The 25,787-nt window shown below is 45.4% G+C and overlaps 1 protein-coding gene across 1 annotated transcript in view; it reads left to right on the forward strand.

The window, feature by feature from the left end:
* LOC149128124 (tRNA (32-2'-O)-methyltransferase regulator THADA-like) overlaps positions 1-25,787 on the forward strand; it is a 110,488-nt gene that overhangs the window by 32,169 nt on the left and 52,532 nt on the right. Inside the window, 3 exon segments of the mRNA XM_089326479.1 lie at positions 21,360-21,739; positions 22,326-22,435; positions 22,783-22,855. Of these exon segments, the coding sequence (XP_089182605.1) occupies positions 21,680-21,739; positions 22,326-22,435; positions 22,783-22,855 (243 nt within the window). The 5' untranslated portion in view covers positions 21,360-21,679.

A 25,787-nucleotide genomic window follows, 5' to 3' on the forward strand; every position in this document is an offset into this window, starting at 1 on the left:
TTGTCCCTTTGTACACGTAAAGCCCTATATGTGCTTCACGTGGTACAGAGGTAGTGCTCAATAAATATTAACTACTATTTATACTATCAGTATAATAATGATTACTGTTGTCACCATCATTAGTTAGAAAGCACACTTCTAATCCCATCACCTGCAGCCTGGCAGAATGGGTCTCAATCCCTTCCCTTTACAGTTGCCCTCATGTTCTTCAGCGTCCTTAGGCAGAAGGAATTACCTGCTGTGCATAGGTGGTCAGGAGTCCGCGGGGTTAGGGATGCTTCTGCCTCTCCGATCTGGAAAAAGATCATCTTTTTCATTTATTGCTCCCTTCATTAGCCATGCTAGCATCAGATATATGTTGCATGCCTGTGTCCAGCGGTAGAGATGAATGTGTCTTGGACTTAGAATTAATTCAGTAAGGGGCTACAGATACTAGAAGGAAGCAGGTCTGAGACACACTTGAGGCACTAAAGAAAAAGAACGGGCATTTCTACTTGAGGGATAGGGAGGGCTTCATGCAGGAGGAGGTGTTGAGCAGATTTGGACGATGGACAAGGGGGATCCACCAGGTGGGCAAGGAGGAAGTCTGTGGTACAGACAGAGGGAAGAACACTGCCAAGGCCGTAGGGGCACACATCACACAGCCTTCAGGGAACTGCACCAGGCTGAAGGGAGTGCTGGGTCCAAGGCCAGGCAAGTGTGATGAGAAGTGAGGCCGAACCAGGCATTCTGATACAGGACTCCGGGCATCTTAACTGGCATCTTCATTGCCGGGCCACACATGGGCCCCAGGATCATATCATTTTTAAAACAAGGTGACATTCCTTTCTCTGCCCTCATCCTCGTAGGATGCCTAGGACCCTTGTGGAGCCAAGTTCCTGTTGTTGCTGGGAAAGAATGAGCTGAAATTTCATTCACTGAGTATCAGAGAGATTTTCCCTGGTACTGTGATGAACTGACACTAGGAGTTCAGGAGGTGGGTCGGGGGTGGAGAGTGGAGGACCAGACTTGAATTAAAAGCAGCACGATGCTAAAAATAGTCGTTTAGAATGGTCAGGCGATGGAGAGGTTTCCTTCTCTTGCTTTCCATTTTATTAACTTTATGCAGTGTAACTCTGTTCCATTCATATGTGTATTTGCATCTATTTGAATATTCAATGCAGTTATGAATCTTGAAAGGGATTATTTTAAAAGCAATGAAATAGCAATTTCAGGGCAGCTTTTTTAGGTGGAGGAGGATCTGCCCCCGGCCTCTTGGAATGCTATTCTGTAAGTGACCTTGGCAGGCGCTTCCTACCTCTGAAATGTCTTAGAGCCACACTGCTGGGCTGGGGGCATAAACAAGCCGAGAGACAGTGAAGGAGAAAGGCAGAGAAGATGATTAGAAAAGCTTAAGATAATGATGTGTTTTGTGTAATTCAAACTTTTATCTCAGGACTTCCCAATCATTTGAGGTTTCCTCAGCCATTAACTAGGTTTTAAAAATTCCAAATCTGGAGGTTTTGTTTGGAGTTTTAAAGTGATTTAAGCCCACAAGGACTCTCTGTCCCTGTATTCTTTTTCCTCTTCAGAATCCAGCTGTCATCATTAGTATATCTCAGTTTCCTGCTGGAAGGAAAATTACAGCCTCCAGTTGGGGTTGGGGGGATGAGGAAGCAGGCGGGTGCTGCCCCAAGGACTCGGAGCTGTATCACGGGCCCAGGCGGGGCCACGCCAGCCATGAGCTTCAATTCTAATTTTAAACCATCTTCAGTGATGTGCTCTCAGATGGGAAATTTTTTCCGTTGAAATATCTCCTTACTGAAGGAGACCTAAGTACTTAGCCCTTTCCCTCTGAGAGGCGGACTTCCTGTGTCTCCCTGCGCCCACACCCCTCGGCTCTCGTGTTCTTCACAGCTATTGAACTGACCATTTTCTTTCTCTACGTATTGAAATAAATACCCTACCCACTAGCACTTTAAGGCTCATTTTAAGCCGTCCTGGTGGGTTTGTGAGTGAGTTTTTCCTTTCCTAGTCGGCATTTTACAAATTTCATGCAGCCTGATTCTTTTATAATTATATGTATTATAATCTATTGAAATATGAATCTTGAAGAGTATTAGGTAACCCAAAAGAAATAAAGAAATGACACAGTGACAGTTGCATAGAAATGCTTTCAGTGGAAAAGGAGTTGTCTGGCTCCCTCGAGGACAGCTGCTTCCCTGCCCCTGAAATGTCCATAGGCCGCCCAGTACGCCCCCATTTGTAGGAAGCCTTATTTCTGCCATCATCTTCCCTGTAGAGGATGAATACTAATGACGCACATTTACTGAGCATTCAACTCTGCCAAGTACTGTGCTAACGAAGGAGGCCCTCGAGACATGAGACAGCCAGGGCACAGAGGACTGGCCAGTGTCTCCTGTGGACTGAGGAGCAGGGCCTGAGCTCTTCAGCCATGCACCAGCAGGACTGGAGTCAGGAAAGACCAGCCACCTTCTCTGAGGAGAGCCCCAGACCCTCCGGGGACTCAGCTTCGCAGGCTTCTGCCCCACTGCAGACACCCAGGGCTGCCAGAGAGGGATCCTCTCCAGGCATCTATGGCCCTTTCCTACCCGCGGTTGTCTCTCATCCAAGGGTATGTAGGATAATGCAGGAGCCCGCCCGGGACTGGAGCATGTTACTAGAAAGAGAGAGTGGCCATCTGCCCTTTTCCCCTTTGCAAGGGGACCTATGGCCGCTGCACAAAACACTTCCCAGTACCAGGCTGCCGGTGACTGCGTTTTGTGGTTTTTTTGTGAGTTGGGATTTATAGTTCAGAGCTCATCACTCTGCCAAGTGCAATAAACATTTTGTTTTAACTGGAATGCAACTTTTATTATTGTTATTATTTTTCTTCTAAATGCCTTAAAAGTGACCAGCTTTTCAGAATGAATTAGAATCCCTAAACAGTCTGAAGGCCGAGTCAGTGTGCTGTGTATGGATGTGCAGGGGATTAGAAGACAGGCAGTCATTTAGTACTGCTGTATTTATGTCACAGACGTGAGCTAATACAAGCCCTCCCACTGGCCAGCTTAGATGTCGATAATGGTTAAATGGTAAAACCTGTGAGAGGTATTCAACAATGCCTTGTATTTGTATGGCCTAACATGAATGATATATGTGTGACATGAATAAATAAAAGGTCAGTGACTTTTATGACATATTAACTTCCTTTACCTAGTTCCTGGGAAATCCAGCCAAACAATTACAAAGAATAAAAACACTGGCAACTTACAAACACCTGCTTTGATTATGTGGTCTAATTGGGTTAAATTTAACCAAATCCATCTGAACAAATTGAAAACAATTCTTATCTGTTCCTCGGTCATGCACTTTTATCGGCGTTGGATGCAGATGTGTTTAATATGACACAGTTGCTGCTATTCTCTCAGCTCTGGGTGGGAGATAAAAGAGAACTGATAGCGTATTTTTAGAGTCTTCTGGCGACTTTGTATTTCTGAGCTTGCAGCTATAAAATTTCAGGAGGAAAAAAAAATACAAGCTTTGTTGTCAATAAATTAGTTGGTTTTCTCCAAAATATTGGGACTGTCATCTGAACTCTTGGCTTTTGCCAAAAGTATCTTTCCCAGGGAGCAGTGAGCTCCTAAAATAAGCAGATGATTCCTAGCTGGCTTTCGGAAGGCAGAAGAATGCAGGGTGTGTTATTAGATTGCTGGGTTAACATGGTGTTTACTCCTTGTTAATTTTAAGCCTAGTGCTGACTACATAGGCCCACAATTCTTAGAATTTCAGAGTTTGAGATCATTTGATCTGTAGGTAGAATGGAAACTAGCAATTAAGTGACTTGCCCAAGGTCATACAGTTGGTCGGTGACAAGCTCAAGGTTTCCTGGCCTCTGGCCCACTAGCCCCTCTCTGTGACAAAGTCAAGGGCCTCGTAATAGCGTGACAGTTGGACTGAGTGTCTACATCTGTGACAGACCATGTCATGAATCCTTCTCACCCACATTCCATCCAGGAGTAAAATGCCATTCAAATGAGTGAAGAAGGTACTTCACCAATTTTGTGTACTGCTGCCTTTCTCCACCCCCTGCCCCTCATCACAAATCATCTGAAACCAGTTGCCCATGTCAATTACATTGTTATGCAGGTAGATTTTGAAAGCCTATTCTAGATACTTCCTGTAGGTGGAAACACCCTTTTGTAGCCTTTCATGTCTGGATCTTTCACTTGACATGTTCTGAGGGTTCCTCCATGGTGTAGCATGAATCAGCACTTTTTCCCTTTATATGACTGAATTATATTCCATTGTATAGAGATCACATTTTGTTTCCATTCAGCAGTCCCTGGTAGTCCAGCTAGATTTTGTTGGTCTTTGCCAGCTGTACTGTACCTTGCAGCGGTACTCTTGGTGGTGCTGGCCCAAAGTCCACTGGGTGCAAGGAATGTCTTCAGCCTTATATTCTGTTTCTTACAGAGTGGCCCCCAAGTCAGGCACATTTCCAGAGCTCTACATCGTGGCACTGGAAAGGGATTGGGCTGAGTGGTTCTAGCCTCTCTCCTATAGCAGATGAGGCAGAAGAGATAAGCCCCAGTTACGTAAAGGAGTCTTCCCAGCCACCTGCTGAGGCTTAGATGACTATTACTCTGGATCCCATTGCCTGAGGGGGGCAGAAAAGCGCCAGGTCCTTTGTGGCTAAGAGGTTAAATGCAGGGGGGAGCTGCCTAGCGTACCAGCCAGGGTGGGGAGATTTCTGATCCCCAGCCTTGTCCTTCAGACAAATTCACTAAAGATCCAAAAGCAGCATATGCTTAGAAGTAACTTTGTGTCTTTGGCTTGCCATGTGTTTGTCCTGTTATTTCCTGACTTCCTCCCTGTGTTGGGCAAAGGCTGGGATAGCATAGTGGGTGGAGGGAAGAAGTGGGAGATGGTGGTCCCGCCCAGCGTCTGGTGAGCTCATCTTGAGCCATCCCACGTCCCTTGAGAACTCTTCCCACTTGCTGTCTCCCAAGCCAGCCTTGCTTGTTTTTATGTTTTGACTTGACAGGTCGCCTCCAAGTCGTATGTCGTATTCTCTACAACACGTTCTCCTTCCTCTGAGGGCTGCAGTGCTTGAAGCCTGCATGTCTTGGAGCTTTTGCTGGGGGCAAGGGAAGAGGGGAGTTTTCAAAGCCGGGGGCGGAATGGGGGCCACACCTGTGTAAGCAGGGATGAAGGGGCTCTGAGAACTGGAATCAGAAGTGGACAAGAAATAAACACCCAGTCCCAGTTGAGAGTGAGACCAAGGTTAGTCTCCAGACCCTTCCACGGCTCCTTCTGCGTATTTGTAATTGGAAGGGCCCTTGGGGTCAGGATTACAGTTTACTGGGAGGGGCAGAGGATTAAATAGAAGAATGGAATTTCCCTTCGATAAGGCGAAGCCAAGATTTATTAAATCAGTTGATTTTTGTTGTTGTTGTTGTTGTTATAGTTCCTATGGTTTCCTTTTCTCTACAAATATATTTTTTAACAGAGAAATTGCGTAACAGGACATTAACATTCACAGAGTGTACAAATTATCATCTGTGATTATTTTTAGAACCAGTTTATCAACCATTTCAGATAAAAACATTTGTTGGATCTCTGCCCATCTCTGACCAGAGCTACAGTTCTTTGAAATGGGAAAAGCAGAGGCCATCTCCCTGCACACTGAAAGTGGAATCTGCTTTGTGTTTTCCTGCCTCCAATTTTTTTAAAGTGGGTGGAGGAGCTAGGAGAGAGGGGGAGGATAGAGAAAACTTTGTAACAAGGAGATCTGCAAATTTTTCTCAACCTAATGACTTCAGAGAACCCAGAGCCTGCACCATATATGGGAGAGAGATTCATTCATACATTTGAAGCATGGGAGGAAAGGCGTGTGCATGGTCCAGCAGAAGGAAGAGCCTGCTGAGACTCGGTGCAGCCGCCCCTCCATGGTGGCACTGTCAGCAACCTTGCCATGCACACAGTGTCCCCCTGGTGACTTAACCTTGTAGAGTGAGACCGTTTTTGTTTGTTTGGCCTTTTCAGTCCTGATGGCTGCTTATAAAGAGAGCAAGTTTGCAGTGATTACTGGGGCCCGTAGCCATCTCTGCCCCTCAGAGTCTTCTATTTTCCCTGCCTACTCTTTTCTGTTTGGCCAGTTCAGCATATGACATAACAGCGAAGGCCACGTGCTGTGGAGCAGTCTTTAGCTGAGCACTAGGGGAAGGGGTTGACTTAAGATTAGGGCCACGGTGCACAAAACCAAATACCAGTAGACCCCGGAATTATGCACATGCAGCGTGGCCAGGTGCTTACACTGGGAGAGGCACAAATGATCCCAGGCAGTCTGAGGCACAGGTTCCCTGCACTGGCCACAGCAGAGACTTCCTTAGAACACAGGCTTGGGGCAGCAGGGGTCCTCTCCCAGAGTCGCTGAATCAGAAACTCTGGGGGTGAGCTGCTCAAGTTTGAGAACCCCTGGTCTGAGGCCACAGCACAACTGCCCCCTTCCTGTCCCCATCCTCTGCTCCTCCTCCCTCGCCGTCTCCCCTACCCCCTCTGCTAAGTGCTTAAATTCACCTGAGTTAAATAAATTCTCTTACAGTGTAACTCCACTGTACCCATAATTATGTGGTAATGATGTCATCCCCCCCAATTTTTCAGAATACTCTCATTAAAGCTAGTTAGATTAACATGCATGATTTTAAGATTGTGTTGATTAAAAAAAAGCAGAGGGACATAGACTTTACATCTACTGGTTCACTCCCTAAATGCCCACAACAGCGGGACGGTGCCAGGCCAAAACCAGTAACCTGGAATTCTCTCCAAGTGTCCCATGTGGGTGGCAGGGACTCAAATACTTGGGTCATCACCTGCTGCCTCCAGGGTGTGCATTAGCAGGAAGTCAGAATGGAAATGGAGCTGAGACTCAAACTCAGGCCTCCACTATGGATGTGGGCATCCCAAGCTGAGTCTTAACCACCACACCAAACACCTACCCTATACTGATTTTTTTAAGAGACTTAACCAGTGTGAGTGGCTCAGAAAATCAAAGGTGAGTGACTGACAGCCTGTCCTTTGAGCTTATGCTCCTCCTGCAGGCAGGAGAAAGACTTCCCTAAATCTCCCCCCCCCCCCCCCCGACCACCACCACTAAGGAACCTTTTATTTAAGGAATTCGAACTTCATGCATTTCGTAAGTACAACTTTAGGAACATAGTGATTCTTCCCACCACCCTCCCACCCCCTCTCCTACTCCTCTTCCTCCTCCCTCTCCTATTCTCATTCTTATTTTTTACTAAGATCTATTTTCAATTAACTTTATACAGATATGATTCTTTTTTATTTATTCAAAAGTCAGAGAGTTACACAGAGAAAAGAGAGGCAGAGAGAGAGAGAGAGAGAGAGAGAGAGGTCTTCCATCTGATGGTTCATTCCCCAATTGGCCACAACGGCTGGAGCTGCGCTGATCCGAAGCCAGGAGCCAGGAGCTTCTTCCAGGTCTCCCACGTGGGTGCAGGGGCCCAAGGACTTGGGCCATCTTCCACTGGTTTCCAAGGCCATAGCAGAGAGCTGGATTGGGAGAGGAGCAGCTGGGACTAGAACCAGCGCCCATATGGGATGCCAGCGCTTCAGGCCAGGGTGTTAACCTGCTATGCCACAGTGCCAGCCCTATACACATATGATTAACTCCATACTAAGTAAAGAGTTCAACAAATAGTATGGGGAAGAAAAAACTGTTCCTAAACAGTCAAGACAAGGGCTGTTCAAAGTCATTGCATCTTTAAGTGTCAATTTCACGTCTATAGATTATCTTTTAGGTGCTCTATTAGTTATCACAGATCAGATGTAATATGGTATTTGTCCTTTTGGGACTGTCTTATTTCACTAAGTATGCTGTTTTCCAGTTTCATCCATTTTATTAAAAATGACAGGATTTATTAAAAATGATAGGATTTCGGTTTATTTTTTGTTACCCACTAGTAACTATTAGTAGTAACTAATTAGTAACTATTAGTAGTAACTAGTAACTAGTAGTATTCCATGGTGTATGTATCCCATATTTCTTTATCCAGTCTTCATTTGACGGACATTTTGGTTGATTCCATTTCTTAGCTATTGTGATTTGAGCCACAATAAACATGGGGTACAGATAACTCTTTCATATGCTGATTTCATTTCCCTTGGGTAAATTCCCAGAAGTGGGATGGCTGGGTCATATGATAGGTTTATATTCACTGTCTTCCACAGTGGTTGTATCAGTTTATATTTCTACCAGCAGTGGATTAGGGTACCTTTTTCCCCACATCCTCATCAGCATTTGTTGTTTGTTGATTTCTGTATGAAAGCCATTTTGATTTGCATTTTCCTGATGGCTAGTGATACTGAGCATTTTTCAGGTGTCTTGGCCATTTGGATTTCCTCTCTTGAAAAATGCCTATTTAAGTCCTTTGCCCATTTCATTTAAAAAAAAAAAAAGGTTTGGGGCCGGGTGCTGAGGCACAGCAGGTTAATGCCCTGGCCTGAAGCGCTGGCATCCCATATGGGCGCTGGTTCGAGCCCCAGCTGCTCCACTTCTGATCCAGCTCTTTGCTCTGGCCTGGGATAGCAGTAGAAGATGGCCCAAGTCCTTGGGCCCCTGCACCCGCATGGGAGACCTGGAAGAAGCTCCTGGCTCCTGGCTTCGGATCAGCGCAGCTCCGGCTGTTGTGGCCATCTGGGGAGTGAACCATCAGATGGAAGACCTCTCTCTCCCTCTCTGCCTCTCCTCTCTCTGTGTAACTCTGACTTTCAAATAAATAAATAAACCTTTTTAAAGGTTTTTTTTTTTTTAAAAAAAAAAGGTTTATTTATTTATTTATTTGAAAGCTAGAATTACAGAGAGGCACAGGCAGGGTAGGAGGAGAGAAGTGTCTTCCATCCAGTGGTTCACTCCCCAAATGCCCACAATGGTCAGAGCTAGATCAATCCAAAGCCAAGCTCAGGAGCCTCCTCCAGATCTCCCATGTGGGTGCAGGAGCCCAAAGAACTTGGGCCATCTTCTACTGCTTTCCCAGCCCACAGCAGAGAGCTGGATAGGAAGAGGAGCAGCGAGGACTCAAACCGGCACCCATATGGGATGCCAGCACTGCAGGTGGCAGCATTACCTGCTATGCCACAGCACTGGCCCCTCCTTTGCCCATTTCTTAACTGGGTTGTTTTTGTTGTTGTTGTTGTTTCTTGATCTCTTTATATATTATGTTTATTAATCCTTTATCAGTTGCGTACTTTGCAAATAATTTCTCCCATTCTGTCGGTTGACTCTTTACTTTGCTGATTGTTTCTTTTGCTGTGCAGAAGCTTCTCAATTTTATATAATCCCATTTGTCAATCTTGGCTTTGACTGCCTGTGCCTCTGGGGTCTTTTCCAAGAACTTTTTGCCTATGCCAATATCTTGCCGGGTTTCCCCAATGTTCTCTAATAATTTGATAATATTGGGTCATAGATTTAGGTCTTTAATCCATTTTGAGTGGATTTTGTAGGGATCTTGCTTCATACTTTGTATGTGGAGATCCAGTTTTCCCGGCACCATTTGTTGAAGAGACTGTTCTTGCTCCGGGGATTGATTTTAGCTCCTTTGTCAAAGATAAGTTGGTATAGATGTATGCGTTGATTTCTGGACTTTTATTCTGTTCCATTGGTCTATCCATCTGTTTTTTGTTTGTTTGTTTTGACAGGCAGAGTTAGACAGTGAGAGAGAGAGACAGAGACAAAGGTCTTCCTTCCGTTGGTTTACCCCCCAAATGGCTGCCACAGCCGGCGCTTTGCGCCAATCTGAAGGCAGGAACCAGGTGCTTCCTCCTGGTCTCCCATGCGGGTGCAGGGCCCAAGCACTTGGGCTATCCTCTACTGCCTTCCTGGGCCACAGTGGAGAGCTGGACTAGAAGAGGAGCAACTGGGACAGAACCAGCATCCCAACTGGAACTAGAACCTGGAGTGCAGGCAGAGGATTAGCCTAGTGAGCCGCAGCGCCAGCCTATTCATCTGTTTTTATTATAACTGCCCTGTAGTATGTCTTGAAATCTGATATTGTGATGCTTCCAGCTTTGTTTTTGTTGTATAAGATTGCTTGAGCTATTTGGAGTCTCCTGTGTTTGCATATGAATGTCAGCATCATTTTTTCTATATCTGAGAAGAATGTCCTTGATATTTTGATTGGTATTGCATTGAATCTGTAAATTGCTTTCAGTAAATGGATATTTTGATGATACTGATTCTTCCAATCCATGAACATGGAAGAATTTTCCTTGTGTGTGTGTGTTCTCCTATTTTTTCTTTAATGTTTTGTAATTCTCATTATAGAAATCTTTGATAATCTTGGTTAAATTTATTCCATGGTATTTGATTTCTTTCTTTCTTTCTTTCTTTCTTTCTTTCTTTCTTGACAGGCAGAGTGGACAGTGAGAGAGAGAGAGACAGAGAGAAAGGTCTTCCTTTTGCCGTTGGTTCACCCTCCAATGGCCGCCGTGGCCAGCGCGCTGCGGCCGGCGCACCACGCTGATCCGATGGCAGGAGCCAGGAGCCAGGAGCCAGGTGCTTTTCCTGGTCTCCCATGGGGTGCAGGGCCCAAGCACCTGGGCCATCCTCCACTGCACTCCCTGGCCACAGCAGAGAGCTGGCCTGGAAGAGGGGCAACCGGGACAGAATCCGGCGCCCCAACCGGGACTAGAACCTGGTGTGCCGGCGCCGCTAGGCGGAGGATTAGCCTAGTGAGCCGCGGCGCCGGCCCGATTTCTTTCTTTCTTTTCTTTCTCTCTCTCTCTCTCTCTCTCTCTCTCTCTCTCTCTTTCTCTCTTTTTTGTAGCTATTGTGAATAGGATTGATCTTAGAAGTTCTTTCTCAGCTGTGGCATTGTCTGTGTATACAAAGGCTATTGATTTTTGTGTTTTGATTTTATATCCTGCCACTTTACCAAACTCTTCTATGAGTTCCAGTAGTCTCTTAGTGTGGAGTCTTTTGCATCCCCTATATATAGAATCATGTCATCTGCAAATAGGGATAATTTGACTTCCTCCTTCCTAATTTTTATCCTTTTGATTTTTTTTTCTTTCCTAATGGCACTGGCTAAAACTTCCAGAACTATATCGAGTAGCAGTGGTGAAAGTGGGCATCCTTGCCTGGTTCCGGATTTCAGTGGAAATATTTCCAACTTTTCCCCATTCAGTGGGACACTGGGTGTTGGTTTGTCATAAATTGCCTTGACTGTATTGAGGAATGTTCCTTCTATAAAAGGTGTTGTATTTTATCAAATGCTTTCTCTGCATCTATTGAGATACTCATATGGTTTTTGTTCTTCAGTTTGTTAATGTTATGTATTACAGTGATTGATTTGCACATGTTGAACCATTCCTGCATACCAGGAATAAATCCCATTTGGTCCAGATGAATGATCTTTCTTATGTGTTGCTGGATTTGATTGGCTAGTATTTTGTCGAGGATTTTTGTGTCTATGTTCATCAGGGAGATTGGTCTGTAGTTCTCTTTCTTTGCTGCATCTATTTCAGGTTTAGAAATTAAGGTGATGCTGGGTTCATAGAAGAAGTTTGGGAGGATTCTCTCCCTTTAAATTGTTTCAAATAGCTTGAGAAGAATGAGAAGAATTGGAGTTAGTTCTTCTTTAAACGCCTGGAAGAATTCAGCAGTGAAGCCATCCAGTCCTGGGCATTTCTTTGTTGGGAGAGTCTTTATTACTTATTCAATTTCTATCTTGGTTATTGGTCTGTTTAGGTTTTCTATGCCTTCATGGCTCAATTTAGGTAGGTTGTATATATCCAGGAATCTATCCATTCCATGTCAGCATACAGCTTTTTGTAGTAATTTCTGATGATTCTTTTTATTTCTGTGGTCTGTTGTTACATTTCCTTTTTCATCTATAATGTTTTCGGTTAATTGGGCCTATGGTTTATCAATTTTGTTTATTTTTTCAAAAACCCAGTTTTTTGTTTCTCTGATCTTTTATATTTTTTGTTTTGATTTTGTTTTATTTTGTCTCTAATTTTAATTATTTCTTTTCTCCTACTAGTTTTGAGTGGGGTTTTTGCTGTTGTTTTTCTAGGTCTTGAGATGCATTGATAGCTCATTTATTTGGTGCTTTTCCAATTTCTTGATGTAGGCACCAATTGCTATAAACTTTTCTCTTAACACTACTTTTACTGTATCCCATAAGTTTTGATATGTTGTATTGTCATCTTCATTCATTTCCAGAGATTTTTGATTTCTCTTGATTTCTTCAGTGACCCACTATTCATTCAAGAGCATATTGTTCAGTCTCCATGTGTTTGCATATGTTCTAGAGATTCTTGAGTTGTTAATTTCCAGCTTCATTCCATTGTGGTCAGAGAAGATGCATGGTATTATTTTGATTTTTTTGAATTTGCTGACACTTGCTTTATGGGCTAGTATGTGGTCTATCATAGAGAAAGTTCCATGTGCTGGTTGGAAGAATGCGTATTCTGCAACTGTAAGATGAGGAGTTCTGTAGATATGTTAGGTCCATTTGGTCTACAGTGTCAATTAACTCTGTTGTTTCCTTACTGATTTGCTATCTGGTTGATCTGTCCATTGCTGAAAGTGGGATATTGAAGTCCCCCATTACTATTGTATTGGAGTTTTTGTCTCCCTTTAGATCCCTTAGCATTTCTTTTAAATAGCCAGGTGCCCTATAATTAGGTGCATATAAATTTATTAGAGTCACATCTACCTGTTGAATAGATCCCTTAATCATTACCTAGTGCCCTCCTTTGTCTCTTTTAACAGTTTTTGTGTTAAAATCTATTTTCTCTGATATTAGGTTGGCTACACCGGCTCTTGGTTTTTGTTAGCATGGAATATCTTTTTCCAGCCTTTCACTTTCAGTATGTGTGTATCTTTGTTTGTGAGATGTGTTTCTTGTAGTCAGCAAATAGATTTAAAAAAAAAAAAGATTTTATTTATTTATTTGAGAGGTAGAGTTATAGACAGTGAGAGGAAGAGACAGAGAGAAAGGTCTTCCTTCCGTTGGTTCACTCCCCAAATGGCTGCAATGGCTGGAGTTGTGCCGATCCGAAGCCAGGAGCTGGGAGCTTCTTCCCGGTCTCCCACACGGGTGTAGGGGCCCAAGGACTTGGGCCATCTTCCACTGGTTTCCCAGGTCATAGCAGAGAACATACAAGAGGAACAGTGAGGACTAGAACCAGTGCCCATATGGGATGCTGGCGCTGCAGGTGGAGGATTAACCTACCACGCCACAGCACCAGCCCCGAGTTTTGTTTTTTAATCCATTCTTCCAGTCTATCTTTATTTATTTATTTATTTATTTTTGACAGGCAGAGTGGACAGTGAGAGAGACAGACAGACAGAAAGGGCTTCCTTTTGCCATTGGTTCACCCTCCAATGGCCGCTGCAGCCAGCGCACCGCACCTATCCAAAGGCAGGTGCTTCTCCTGGTCTCCCATGGGGTGCAGGGCCCAAGGACTTGGGCCATCCTCCACTGCACTCCCTGGCCACAGCAGAGAGCTGGCCTGGAAGAGGGGCAACTGGGACAAAATCCGGCGCCCCGACCGGGACTAGAACCCGGTGTGCCGGCGCCGCAAGGCAGAGGATTAGCCTACTGAGCCGCGGCGCCAGCCCCAGTCTATCTTTTAACTGGAGAACTGAGGCCATTTACATTCAAGGTAACTATTGATAAGTAACAACTTTGCCCTGCCATTTTCCCATAAATATTCCCATTGTTTACTTTGGATTTTCTTTATACCTTTACTGGGAGATTTTTCTGCCCTCACCTTCTTTCCTAGTGATGATCATGCTTCTGTGTGTCCCTAGCAGGCATCCTTAATCATCTTTTGTAAGGCTGGACAAGTGGTGACAAATTCTTGAAATTTCTATTTGTTATGGAAGGTCTTTATTTCACCTTCATTCGTAAATCAGAGCTTTGAAGGATACAGTGTTCTGAGGGTAACAGTTTTTTTCTCTTAAGACTTGGAATATATCTTGCCATTCTCTCCTAGCCTGTAAGGTTTCTGATGAGAAGTCAGCTGTGAGTCTAATTGGAGATCCTCTGAAAGTAATCTGGCGTTTTCTCATGCACATTTTAGAATCTTTTCTTTATGTGTTACTGTACAGAGTTTTACTAAAATGTGTCGTGGTGAGGATCTTTTCTGATCATGTCTATAAGGAGTTCCATGTGCTTCCTGTACTTGGATGTCCCTTTCTCCAAATTAAGGAAATTTTTTGTTATTATCTCACTAAAAAGGCCTAATCCATTCTCTCTTCCCGTACCTTCAGGAACTCCTAAGACCCATATGTTGGGTCATTTGATAATATCCCATAACTCTCCAACACTATTTTTTAGTTTTCTAATGTCTTCTTCCTTTTTTTGGGCTGACTAAATTTTCATGGGAACACTTTGCTCCCCGAGAAAGATGAAGCCCAAAGCAATCAAGATTGAGAAAACCAGCAGAAAATTTAAAAACTACTTTCTGACAGAAAAGTGCTGCTAAACTTGAGACTGGGGAGCTGAACTTCATTCCTTTGTGTCTTGCAAACAAAAAGCTCTCTCATAGAAATGAAAAATAAGTACCACATGTTGAATGTGAGATACATGTGGAAAAACACATTCAGTGCTTCTGCAGGGAGAAATGCTGGTGGTGGAAACCATTTGCTGAACTCACACTGCTGCGTGTTTGATGCCCTGTAACAGCAGCTGTAGCTGTGGATCCAGGATTCACCCAGTGTTTTTCTAAAGTTCTCAGAGGATTACTGAGCTGAGAACCACTGTGCAAGAGGAAAGCAACACCTTTGTAGTCCCTGTAGCTTCTTCTGTTGACATAGTGGGCATTTCTGTCCCCCAACCTCCTGTTCCACCAAGATGAGCCCTCACTCTCATTCCAGGGGCTCCCTGAGCACCCCACCCAATTGGAAGCTGCACAATTGCAGAGCCTGGTCTTTCTAATTCATTGTTACACCAAGACCTAGAAGGGGCCTAGAACAGGCCCTGTACAGAGTGAGCCAGCCTGCCTGCCTGCTAGGGACCTTTATAACGGACATTCCTTCTTTGTAATTGCTAGTGATTTTCCCTCAATGGATGTTTTTATCTGAAAGAGATAATGGGGTGTGGTGAATTTTCTAGCTCTTTACCACTGTGAAGCACTGGGCTGGAATCAGCTGGGCCATCCTTGGAACTGGAGCCGGCTCTGCACTCACCCACAGCCCTGGGACGTTGTCCTGTGGGGTGTGCTTCTCAGCTGGTTGCAGCAGAATGGCTTGCAGCCTTCTCGAGAGTACAGTCATCTGTGTCCAAAGCCACACCAACTGAATCAGAACCTACAAGAGTGGGATTCAGACATATGTGGTTTTCAATAACCTCTCTTTAATAACCTTCACTTGAGGGCAGTGGTTTTCGAAATACAGTGCAGTAGCAGCAGCAGCAGCTGCAGCTGCAACAGAACCTGAGAGCTTATTAGAAATGTAGATTCACAGCCCCGTCCCAGGCCTTGGCCCTCAGAAGCTCTAGGGCGAGGTGCGGGCAGCAGCCTGTGTGCTAACCACAGCCGTCAGTTGGACAAGCTGTGTTCAGGAGTAACACTTGGGGCCATAATTGCTGCACAACACAGAATATTTTTCCCAAGCTAGAGTTTGGAGAAAGTGCCTGAGTATCATTTGATGATTTTCTACTTTATCAATTAGACCTAACCCCTCTTGCTGCTCCTCGGTTGAACCTTAATTCAAGGAAACCATTGGAAGGTCTCCCAGTGTCTGCTCCTAACTCTCCCCGGAGGGGCACCAGGCAGCCTTTGGGGCTCTTCTGAAAATTTGTTCCCTTTTTAACCACTTCCAAGGGAAAATAAGTACCTATTGCATTGATTTTTGGCATTTCTTAGAGCATTTGTATTCTCTTTACCTACCTTTTCCTTTGTGACCTTGGACAAGTAACTTAGTCTTTCTGTTTCCTCATCTGAAAATGTGGGGATGGTAATAATAGAACCTGCTTCATTAACGAGTTAATACTTATTCAAGTGCTTAGAGTAATATACAAGTGTCAATTATGAAGGTAGTTTTTATTCATAGCATTAAATAATGGGTATGTAATGTTCTATAATAACAGAATAGCACATGGTCAGATATGCAGTCAGTCTTCCCTGTCCATGAGTTCCACATCAACTTACTCAACCAGCTGTGGATAGACAAAGATTGCATCTGTACTGAACATGTGCAGACCTTTCTTCTTGTCCTGACTCCTTAAGCCATGCAGCAGAACCCTGTTGACTTAACGTTTACATTGTATTAGGTATAAGTAATCTAGATGTGGTTTAAAGTATGCAAGAGCATATGCTTAGGTTATTTGCAACCATTATGCCGGGTTGTTTGTTTGTTTGTTTGTTTGTTTTTGACAGGCAGAGTGGACAGTGAGAGAGACAGAGAGAAAGGTCTTCCATTGCCGTTGGTTCACCCTCCAATGGCCGCCGCAGCTGGTACACCGCGCTTCCGAAGGCAGGAGCCAGGTACTTCTCCTGGTCTCCCATGGGGTGCAGGGCCCAAGCGCTTAGGCCATCCTCCACTGCACTCCCGGGCCACAGCAGAGAGCTGGCCTGGAAGAGGGGCAACCGGGACAGAATCCGGCGCCCCAACCAGGACTAGAACCCGGTGTGCCGGCGCCACAAGGCGGAGGATTAGCCTAGTGAGCCGCGGCGCCTGCCCACTGTGCCGTTTTATATAAGGGGCTGAGCATTGGGATCCTGGAACCAATCTCCCAGATACCATGGGCCAACTGCACTCCACACAAGTCAGCTTTTACCCCTAAAAATTGGAGAGCACTAAGCATTTTGTAATTGTTGTTTTTGTCTTACAATTATTATTGTTCTGAACTTGTCATTTATCCTCCCATTAGTCTTAAATCTCCTTAACAACAGATCATTTTCCTTCTCAACTCTGAGTCTCTGAATCTCGAGTACCTAATACATGCTCAGGAAACATTAATCAAATTATCCTACAATGGAGCCCTCCCTGAGCATAGTCCGTGCCTCCTTCTTTAGGGTGGCACCCTCATCCCTGGTTTGGGGGACATCATCCCTCTTTGAAGCCCCAGAGGAAGCAGGCGGGCCTCTGGGGCCCAACAGACTGCATCCCCTACCTGGAAAACTCTCTTTCAGATAATAGGTTCCTCTGAAATTATCCAGAATGGCCCTACTCTTTGTCTTATTTTTTACTACATTTTTAAGAACAGATCTCTCAGCCATGTTTGCCAACAAATGAAATTCCTTTTTTTTTTTTTTAACATTTTTATTTGAAAGGCACAGGGGCTACACTGTGGCATAGTGGGTAAAGCCACCACCTGTAGTACCAGCATCCCATATGGGTGCCAATTCAAGTCCTGGCTGCTCTACTTCTGAACCAGCTCTCTGCTATGGCCTGGGAAAGCAGTAGAAAATGGTCCAAGTGCTTGGGCCCCTGCACCCTAGTGGGAGACCCGGAAGAAGCTCCTGGCTCCTGGCCTCGGATCAGCTCAGCTCCAGCCATGGCGGCCATTTGGGGAGTGAACCAGTAGATGGAAGACCTCTTTCTCTCTCTCTCTCTCTCTCTCTCTCTCTGCCTCTGCTTCTCTGTAACTCTGCCTTTCAAATAAATAAATCGGAAGGAAGGAAGGAAGGAAGGAAGGAAGGAAGGAAGGAAGGAAGGAAGGAAGGAAGGAAGGAAGCAGAGTTACAGAGAGAGGTGGGGAGAAAGAGAGAGATCTGTCCATTGAAGGAAGGAAGGAAGGAGGGAGGGAGGGAGGGATGGAGGGAGGGAGGAAGGAAGGAAGGTGGGTTACAGAGAGAGGTGGGAGAAAGAGAGAGAGATTTCCATCCATTGGTTCACTCCCCAAATGGCAGCAGTGGTTTGAGCTGAGCTGGGTCTCCCACATGGGTGGCAGCTGGCCATTCTCCACTGCTTTCCCAGGCACATTAGCAGGGACTTCAATTGGAAGTGGAGCAGCTGCGATACGAACTGCCACCCATGTGAGATGTTGGCGGTGGCTTTACCCACCATGCCACAACGCCAGCACCATGAAATTCCTTTTAAATGCAGTGTTGTCCTCCGGCAGCAGTAGGTGGGAGAGGGAGGGGTGAGGTACCTGCAGACCACGGTGGTGAGATCTTCTCATTATCGAATCATAGTGGGATTAGGTTTATAGGCATTGGACACAGAGATGACACAAGGCTGAGGATCCTAGCTGATGCTTTATAAAGAAGACTGCTTCTAGCTTCAGCTGGGACTTCTGCAGAGTCTGGGTTAAGAGCAAAGGTGTGTCTGCAACTGCAGGTGGTGGATGGTGGCCTCCATGGGATACTCCCATGTGGGAGCTTGAGACCAGTCCCCAGTTTGTCTCCTGGGGCAGACTTCTTGAAACAATTTTGTGTGTTACATGAATATTCTATATTTTATATTTTTAATTTCTGGATTATTGCTAGTCTGTGCTACTTTTAAAAGAGATTAATTTATTTGAAAGGCAGAGAGAGGAAGAGTCAGAGAGACAGACCTTCGATCTGCTGGTTCACTCCCAAAATGGCCACAGTGGCTGAAGTGGGGCCAGTCCAAAGCCAGGAGCCTAGAACCCCATCTGGGTCTCCCATATGGGTGGCAGGGACACTAGGATTTGGGCCAGCATCCACTGCTTTCCCAGGTGCATTAGCAGGGACCTGGATCAGAATTGGAGCAATCAGGACTTGAACTGGCACTCTGATAATAGGATCCTGGTGTCTTAGGAGGTGGCTTAACCCTCTGTACCACAACACTAGCCCCAGCCTATGCTACTTTTCATTTCAGGTAAGTTTTTCCAGATGTTTTTGTGATCTCTATTATGTTATGGTAGTTTTCTAAAGGATGGAATTATCAGTCAGAGAACACTACCAATCCCATGTCCAAATTTCAGCCAGGCAATTGATGAAGTCAGCCCTCATATTCTTGTAGATAAAACACTGTGGGTAAAGTGGTACAGTTAGGAAAATTCAAAACTGAGAAATAACTGGAACCAAAGAGGGCTAGTTAACAAGTTGGTGAGAGTTCAGAGTGGGGTCAGAGGCTGGCACAGGCAGGGGCATGCTTTAACACCCCTAACGGGCTCTTTCCCCGTCCTGGCACAGTGAACATTTTTAGTAATGGGGTGATGTGGCTTTTATTCTGTGAAACTGAGATTTATCCAGTTGCTGTTGGATGACAAATGTGTTACCTGAGGAATTGGGTCCTGAGAGGTACCCACAGCTCTCCCTCAAGTCTTCCTGCCCTGTTGAGTCCTGCCAGTTTTATCACTTCAGTGACTGCTACACCCGCCTTCTCCCCATCTCTTCTGTGTCAGCCCATTTTCTGCTGCTACAACAGAGGATCACGGCCCGGGCACATTACAAACAACAGAAGTTGGGGTGAGCATTGTGGTGCAGTGTGTTAAGCTGCTGTTTGGGGATACCCTCGTCCCATATCAAAGTACTCATTCAAGTTACAGTTTCTCAGCTTTCTGCTAATGTGCCTGGAAGACAGCAGAGGATGGTCCAGGTACTCGGGTTCCTGCCGCCCTCTCTCTTCCTTCAAATAAATAAAATCTTTTTAAAAAATAAATACAGAAAAATAAAGTTTATTTGCTCATGGTTCTGAAGACTGGGAAGTCCAAGATCACAAGCTGTATCTGGTGAGGCCTTCACGCTGAATATAACTTGGAGGACGTGCAAGCAAGAAGGCAAGAGAGGTTCGAACGCCTCCCAGACACACTGTCACGGTCACTGCCAACTCAGCTTCACAGTGACAGCACTGACCTCTTCAAGAGGGTGGAGCCCTCATGGTCTAATCACCTCTTGATGATCCCCTCTTGATTCTGTTACAGTGGCAGCCTAGGTTCAACATGAGTTTTGGAGAGGACATCAAACCGTGGTCCCTCCCTTGCTGCGGCCATTGTCATGGCTCTCTGAGACCACTGCAGTGGGCCTTTAGCTGCTTTCCCTGCTTTGTACTGACACTCAGGCATAAGAACACCACCAGGACATTGTTCACCTGGTTTTGTTTACAGTAACCCCAGGACCGCATTCCCTGGCCTGTAGAAGAATGACCAAGTTCCTCCTCGTGGTCCAGGAAGCTCGGTGTGTCTTGATCGTATTTCTTACCCAGCCGTGTCTCCTGCTCTCCCCCACGTCACAGTTTATGCTGTGTGGTGTCAGCACGTACTTCCCGGTGTGGTCCATTCTGTTTCATGCTGTTGAACCTTTGCTCATGTGATTCCTCTACCTTTTGGTTCTAATGTATTTTCCCTCTGTTTTCCTTTGAGATTCAAATTATCGTGTATACTACTTAGTGGAATTATTTGTTCGTAAATTCTCTTTCTGAAACTAAACTATCAACTCGTTAAAGGCAGTGACCTTATTTTACTTAGCACCTAGTACACAGGCAATAGGTTGCTTTTTTGTTTTTTAATCAAAACTAAGACTATGAAAAGATCTCAGCAACTAAAAGGCAGACCAGAAAACTTAACAGAGAGATAAAATTTAACAGGGATATACTTGGGTTTAAAACAAACAAAGAAAGCGGGTCTTGACCTTAGTACCGGAGTGTAAGGTGGGAGAATGACTCACCACCATCGAGTAGACCATGTGAAAGAAGAAGGGCTGTGGTTTCAGTTGACTTTGCGCTCCATATGAGTCAACAACACGAGGCACCTAGTAACACGAGTAACCTAGTGTGCTGAACACAGAAAGCAGTGGTCCTGCCAGAGAGCCATGATCCATTCCATGGGCCAGGGCTGTCCAAGGAGGGCAGCTGCAATAGTGAGAGGAGGTGAAGCCCCCCCTCCCTGCCCCCATGGGGAAGGGAGTGAGATGTTCCATTTGGAGAAGTCGGGCACAATGATTGTAATCAAATGCCTAAGGAGCTATTCCTCGGGGAGGCTCGAGTGGGTCTCTAAGAACGTTGTGACAGTTAGATCAGCTAATGATGACTCATGAGCTCTAAGTCACCGTAGGACTCAACCTAGAGCCTCTGGGAAGTGGGTGCTGTAGAGGAGACTTGAGCCCTGAAGGAAGTCAGGACTAGATGCCCTTTTCTCCTGGTCACCACTGAGGCTCTTGAGTCACTGGGTCCATGTTTAGTGGAATGTCGAGGGTGGTGCCATGAGCACATCTGATGGTAATGCCTGCCACTTGCTGGGATAGGAATTGCTTCTGAGCCTGGAGCCTGAACCTTAGGGGGCTAGTCCCTCACCACCTTGTTTGAAATCTCCTCAAGAATAACATCTAACGGCCCCATCTAGTGTATTCAGAGCCTTCCATTGTCCTACGTGCTTTTGTGGAAAGTTGAGTAACGTGATTGTCTATTTCCCTTGCTTTTTTTCTTTGCTTTCTAGTTCTGGAGAGTCTCGGCTTCTGGGAAGAAGTCAGAGGAATCATTTCAGGATCAGAGCTGATAACAGGATTCCCTTGTACCTCCAAGGTGCCAGGCCTGTCCCAGTACCTCCAGAGCCTCACCAAACTAGCCATTGCTGCAGTGTGGGCAGCAGAGGCCAAGGCTGGAGAGCATCCAAGGGATGTTCCGATCTCCCTCTCTCAGCTGTTGGAGTCGTCCTTTCCTGAAGTGCGCCTGCTGACCCTGGAGGCCCTGTTGGAAAGGTTGTCTTCAGTAGCCTGTGGCTCAGAAGAGAAAGAACTGCAACCCTTGCTGTGCAATATGGGCGAGAAGTTCCTGCTGTTGGCAATGAAGGAAAATTGCCCAGAATGCTTCTGCAAGGTAAAGCGCCTGGTGTGCTGGCCAACCCCTTCCACGCCCTCCATTCTTTGGTGAAGCACCATGAAGGTTAGCATGGGCTGGGGCTCTCTAGGGGCAGTCAGCCTCCAGAAGGTAAGGGCTCTCTTTGTTCAGTACTTGTCATAGCTTCAGTCTGAACAGTGCTAAGAAAGCTGTCAACAACAGTGGTGTTGATGGTGGACATTAACTCTCTGCCACTCTCAGGCCACTCTGGGATGTCTAGGAAGCAAATCATTAGAAACTAACCATAGCAGGTGTTCGAGGAAGTCTCTGCCGACATGCCTGTTTGGATGCAGACGGCTGTCTGGAAAGCACCATCAGCAGTAAAGAGTACTGGCTTGGGAATCTGGGTGTCCGCCTGTGATCCCAAGTCAAGAGGGACCATTAGGTTTGCCATTGCTGTACCCTATCCCAGTCTGCCAAGAGTCTTACCAGGAAAATGGGCAGTCCCTGAAGCCTTTGGAAAGATAGACCCTCTCATCAGTGTAAGTGATTATTATTTGACATCTGGAGACTTTGCCTCTGAGTCTTTCTTCCCTTCTTTTTTTCATGGATTTGACTCTCACAGATACTGAAAATTCTCCATTGCTTGGACCCTGTTGAGTGGCTTCCCCAGACAGAACATCTAACCCCAAGGGAGTTCCTGAGCTGGACCATGGATATTGCTTCCAATGAAAGGTTTGCGCCCAGCGTTCCCTGTGCAGCCTAGGTGGGATGTGTGAGCCCATCTGTCATTATGGCATGAGCTTGCACACAGTTCTAGCCTAAGGGCTTACGTACTGTATTTCTTTCTAGTGTCAGCCGGGGAGCCATGTTCTAAACTCAAGCAATAGAATGATATCAGAGTTTCACATTAATAACAAAATATTAATTGCTTCTGGAAGCATTTGTGTAGCCAGGAGGTAGAGATTTCCAGTGTTCACATATGTCTGAATTACAGATTATCTACAAAATCCATCTGCATATAAAATATTTGATTTTCATTTTGTGTATGTGTGTATGTGTTTTTGCTTCCTTTTTTCAAGATTTGAAATTCAGAGTGTAGCTCTGAGACTTGCCTCCAAAGTGATTGCCCACCACCTGCAGGCACATGAAGAGGTAAGACTGATTGCATCCTGGGGCTGGGTTTTGTGCTCTCAAGGGTGTCCATAGAAGCAAACCATCTCAGGCAGTCGGAATCACTGTGACACGTGGGTTTTCCACTTCAGGTATGATTTGTGGAGTCTTTGTGCCCTGCCTTTCTTTGCTCTGGTCTTGGGCATTTTTCATTAATCTGTGAGGCTAGTAACACAGCCTCCCCACAGTCCACATATGTTCAAACCCCTTGTTTTCCTTCATTTTTCTAACTTAACTCTTTATTAAAGAAGAATAAACAAGTCAGTTCCAAGGATATTTAGGATTGCAACCTACTGATCTAAGTATGAAAATCTGTTGCCAGAAGCTGGCTGGTTAAGCCTCTATCTTTGGTACCGGCATTCCATATGGGTGCTGGTTCAAGACCAGCTGTTCTGCTTCTGATCCAAGTCCCTACTAATGTACTTGGGAAAGCAGTGGAATATAGATCAAGTGCTTGGGCCCCTGCACCCACCTGGGCGACGCAGGAAGAAGCTGCAGGCTCCTGAATCCAACTGACTCTGCATCAGGCTCATGTGTGTGCCACCTGTTTTGGATGTCCTCTGGGGAGGAACTGGAACTAAAGCAAGCACGTAATTCCTGGGAAGATGCCTCAAGACAGATATTTGCATACTTAGTAGACAAGAAAGATCCCACCATCGCAGAATTACCAGTGGGAGGCAGACAGTCCCACAATAAAAGATATGGATTACGACTACCATCCTGTGATAGCGGGGGCATAACATTGTAGATTCTGAGTTCCAGCAGTAAGCCCAGCACTGAGGCACAAAGCTGAGCGGAGACTGGAGGTATGCATCTAATGAGCAAGAGAGTAGAGCATCTGATGCCCTCTTAGGGAGGCAGGCAAGGGCTCTGGGAACCAGAGGAGGGAGGGGTCCTGGGGGGCAGAGGAAGACATCATAGAGGAGACTGTTAAATTCAGAGAGCTTGGGGCTTGGTGGAGATAAAACCAGAGAATGAGAAATAGCAACAGGGAAACAATTTCCTTGACTCTGTTATTCAAAGGCAGGGGAGGAGCTAAACCTAGGAGACATGCAGGAGGTGAGGGTGGAGGAGTTTGGAAGAAAGTAGGCCAAGACAGCCTAGTAAGTCCGTCAAAGACATCATTCTGATCTAATGCTACTTTTAGTTGTCATGGGCAACTGAAGTCACCGCTTGATACTTGAATGAAGTGATACTCAGTGAAAATTGGGAGCTTTCTAGGAAGAGGAAACCAAACAGAATTGTGGAGAAACACATAAAGAAGTTCCTGGAGGAACCTAGGCTCCTTTGTGCATTGGGAGTTAGCACCTTCCTCAAGGCCTGAGGTGCCATCAGCTGAGTGCCGGAGGTGATCTGACAAATCAGATCTTTCATATCTTTTATATTTATTATTTAATGTCTTTCATATGTAATACTGAAAGCGCCTTGGTTGATAGAGGACGTGTCTTCATCCGTTTTCTGCTGCTATAACAGAATCCCAGGAACTGGGTGATTTCTAAAGGAAAGAACTTTACTTCTCGCAGTCCAGGGGGCTGGGACGTCCAAGACCGTGATAGCAGCATGTGGCAGGGACCTTCTTGCCATGTCATAACATGTCAGAGGGCATCACACCGCGGGAGAGAGCAGGAGAAGGCATCACACTGTGAGAGAGAGTGGGAGAGGGGGAGAGGGAGGGGGAGGGGGAGGGCCAATGCAAGAGAGCTCTTTTTTTCATAGCAAGGCCACTCCCATGATAAGCAGCTTGCTCCTGTAGTAATGGCGCTTATCCCTGCATGAGGACCCCAGCCTCATGACCTCATGGCCTCTCCAGTGTTCATCTCCCAGTACTACCACAGAAGCAATGAAATTTCAACAGGAGTTTGGGAGGGGACAGTCAAACCATAGCAGGAACCAAAGTACATGTGGAATAACAATCCTATTTTTAGAAAAAGGAAAAAAAAATAAAATTTAAAAGATGACAACAATGCAAATACCTGTCAATGGATGGGTGAGTAAACCAAATGTGGTATATTCTACAATGGAATATTATTTGACCATTAAAAGAAATTATTTATATACCCTGAATCATGGATGAATCTTGAATACAGTATGCTAAGTGAAAGAAGTCAATCAGGCACACACATAGAGATAGAGAGTAGATCAGTAGTTGTTTAGGGCCAAGGGAAAGGGGGGGTGGGGACATGATAGCTACAGGGTACATGGTTTCTTTTTATGGAGATGAAAAGGTTCTAAAATAGACTGTAGCAGTGGTTGTGTGTGTTTGCAAATACCCCAAAGTCCATTGGCTTTGAATGGGTGAATTGTCTGATATATGAATTATGTCTTAATAAAGCTGTTACTGTGAAAAACAACAACAGGGCTTTGTTTAGACAGTTTTAGTATATTGCTATAAATTTTTTAAAAAGATTTATTTATTTGACAGAGTTACAGAAAGAGAGAGACAGAGAGAGATACCCCATCTGCTGGTTCACTCCCCAAATGGCCACAATGGCTGGGGCCAGGCCAGGCCAAAGTTAGGATCCAGGAGCCTCTTCTGGGTCTAACATATGGGTGACCAGGTCCCATTGCATCTGAGCCATCCTCCTCTGCTTTCCCAGGCACATGAGCAGGGAGCTGGATTGGAAGTAGAGTAGCTGGGACTTGAACCAGCACCCATGTGGGATGCCAGTGTCACAGGTGGCAGCTTAACCCACTACACTCAATACCAGCCCCTGGTATAAATATTACATAAATTCATAAACATTGTAGCTTAAGCCAGATAGAAGCAGTCCATGGTAGATATAGTGGCCTGACAGTGTTGGGTCCCTGTGGCTTCCATCTTATGGTCACAGGGGTTGATCCAGCTCCCCCATCTTGTCCTTACCCAACTAGCAGCAAAAGGAAACCCTGGAAATGCAGATCATGGTTACTTCCC

This window comes from Oryctolagus cuniculus, chromosome 2 (assembly GCF_051225735.1).
Source record: "Oryctolagus cuniculus isolate XC-2025 breed Fujian yellow rabbit chromosome 2, ASM5122573v1, whole genome shotgun sequence".
NCBI lineage: Eukaryota > Metazoa > Chordata > Mammalia > Lagomorpha > Leporidae > Oryctolagus > Oryctolagus cuniculus.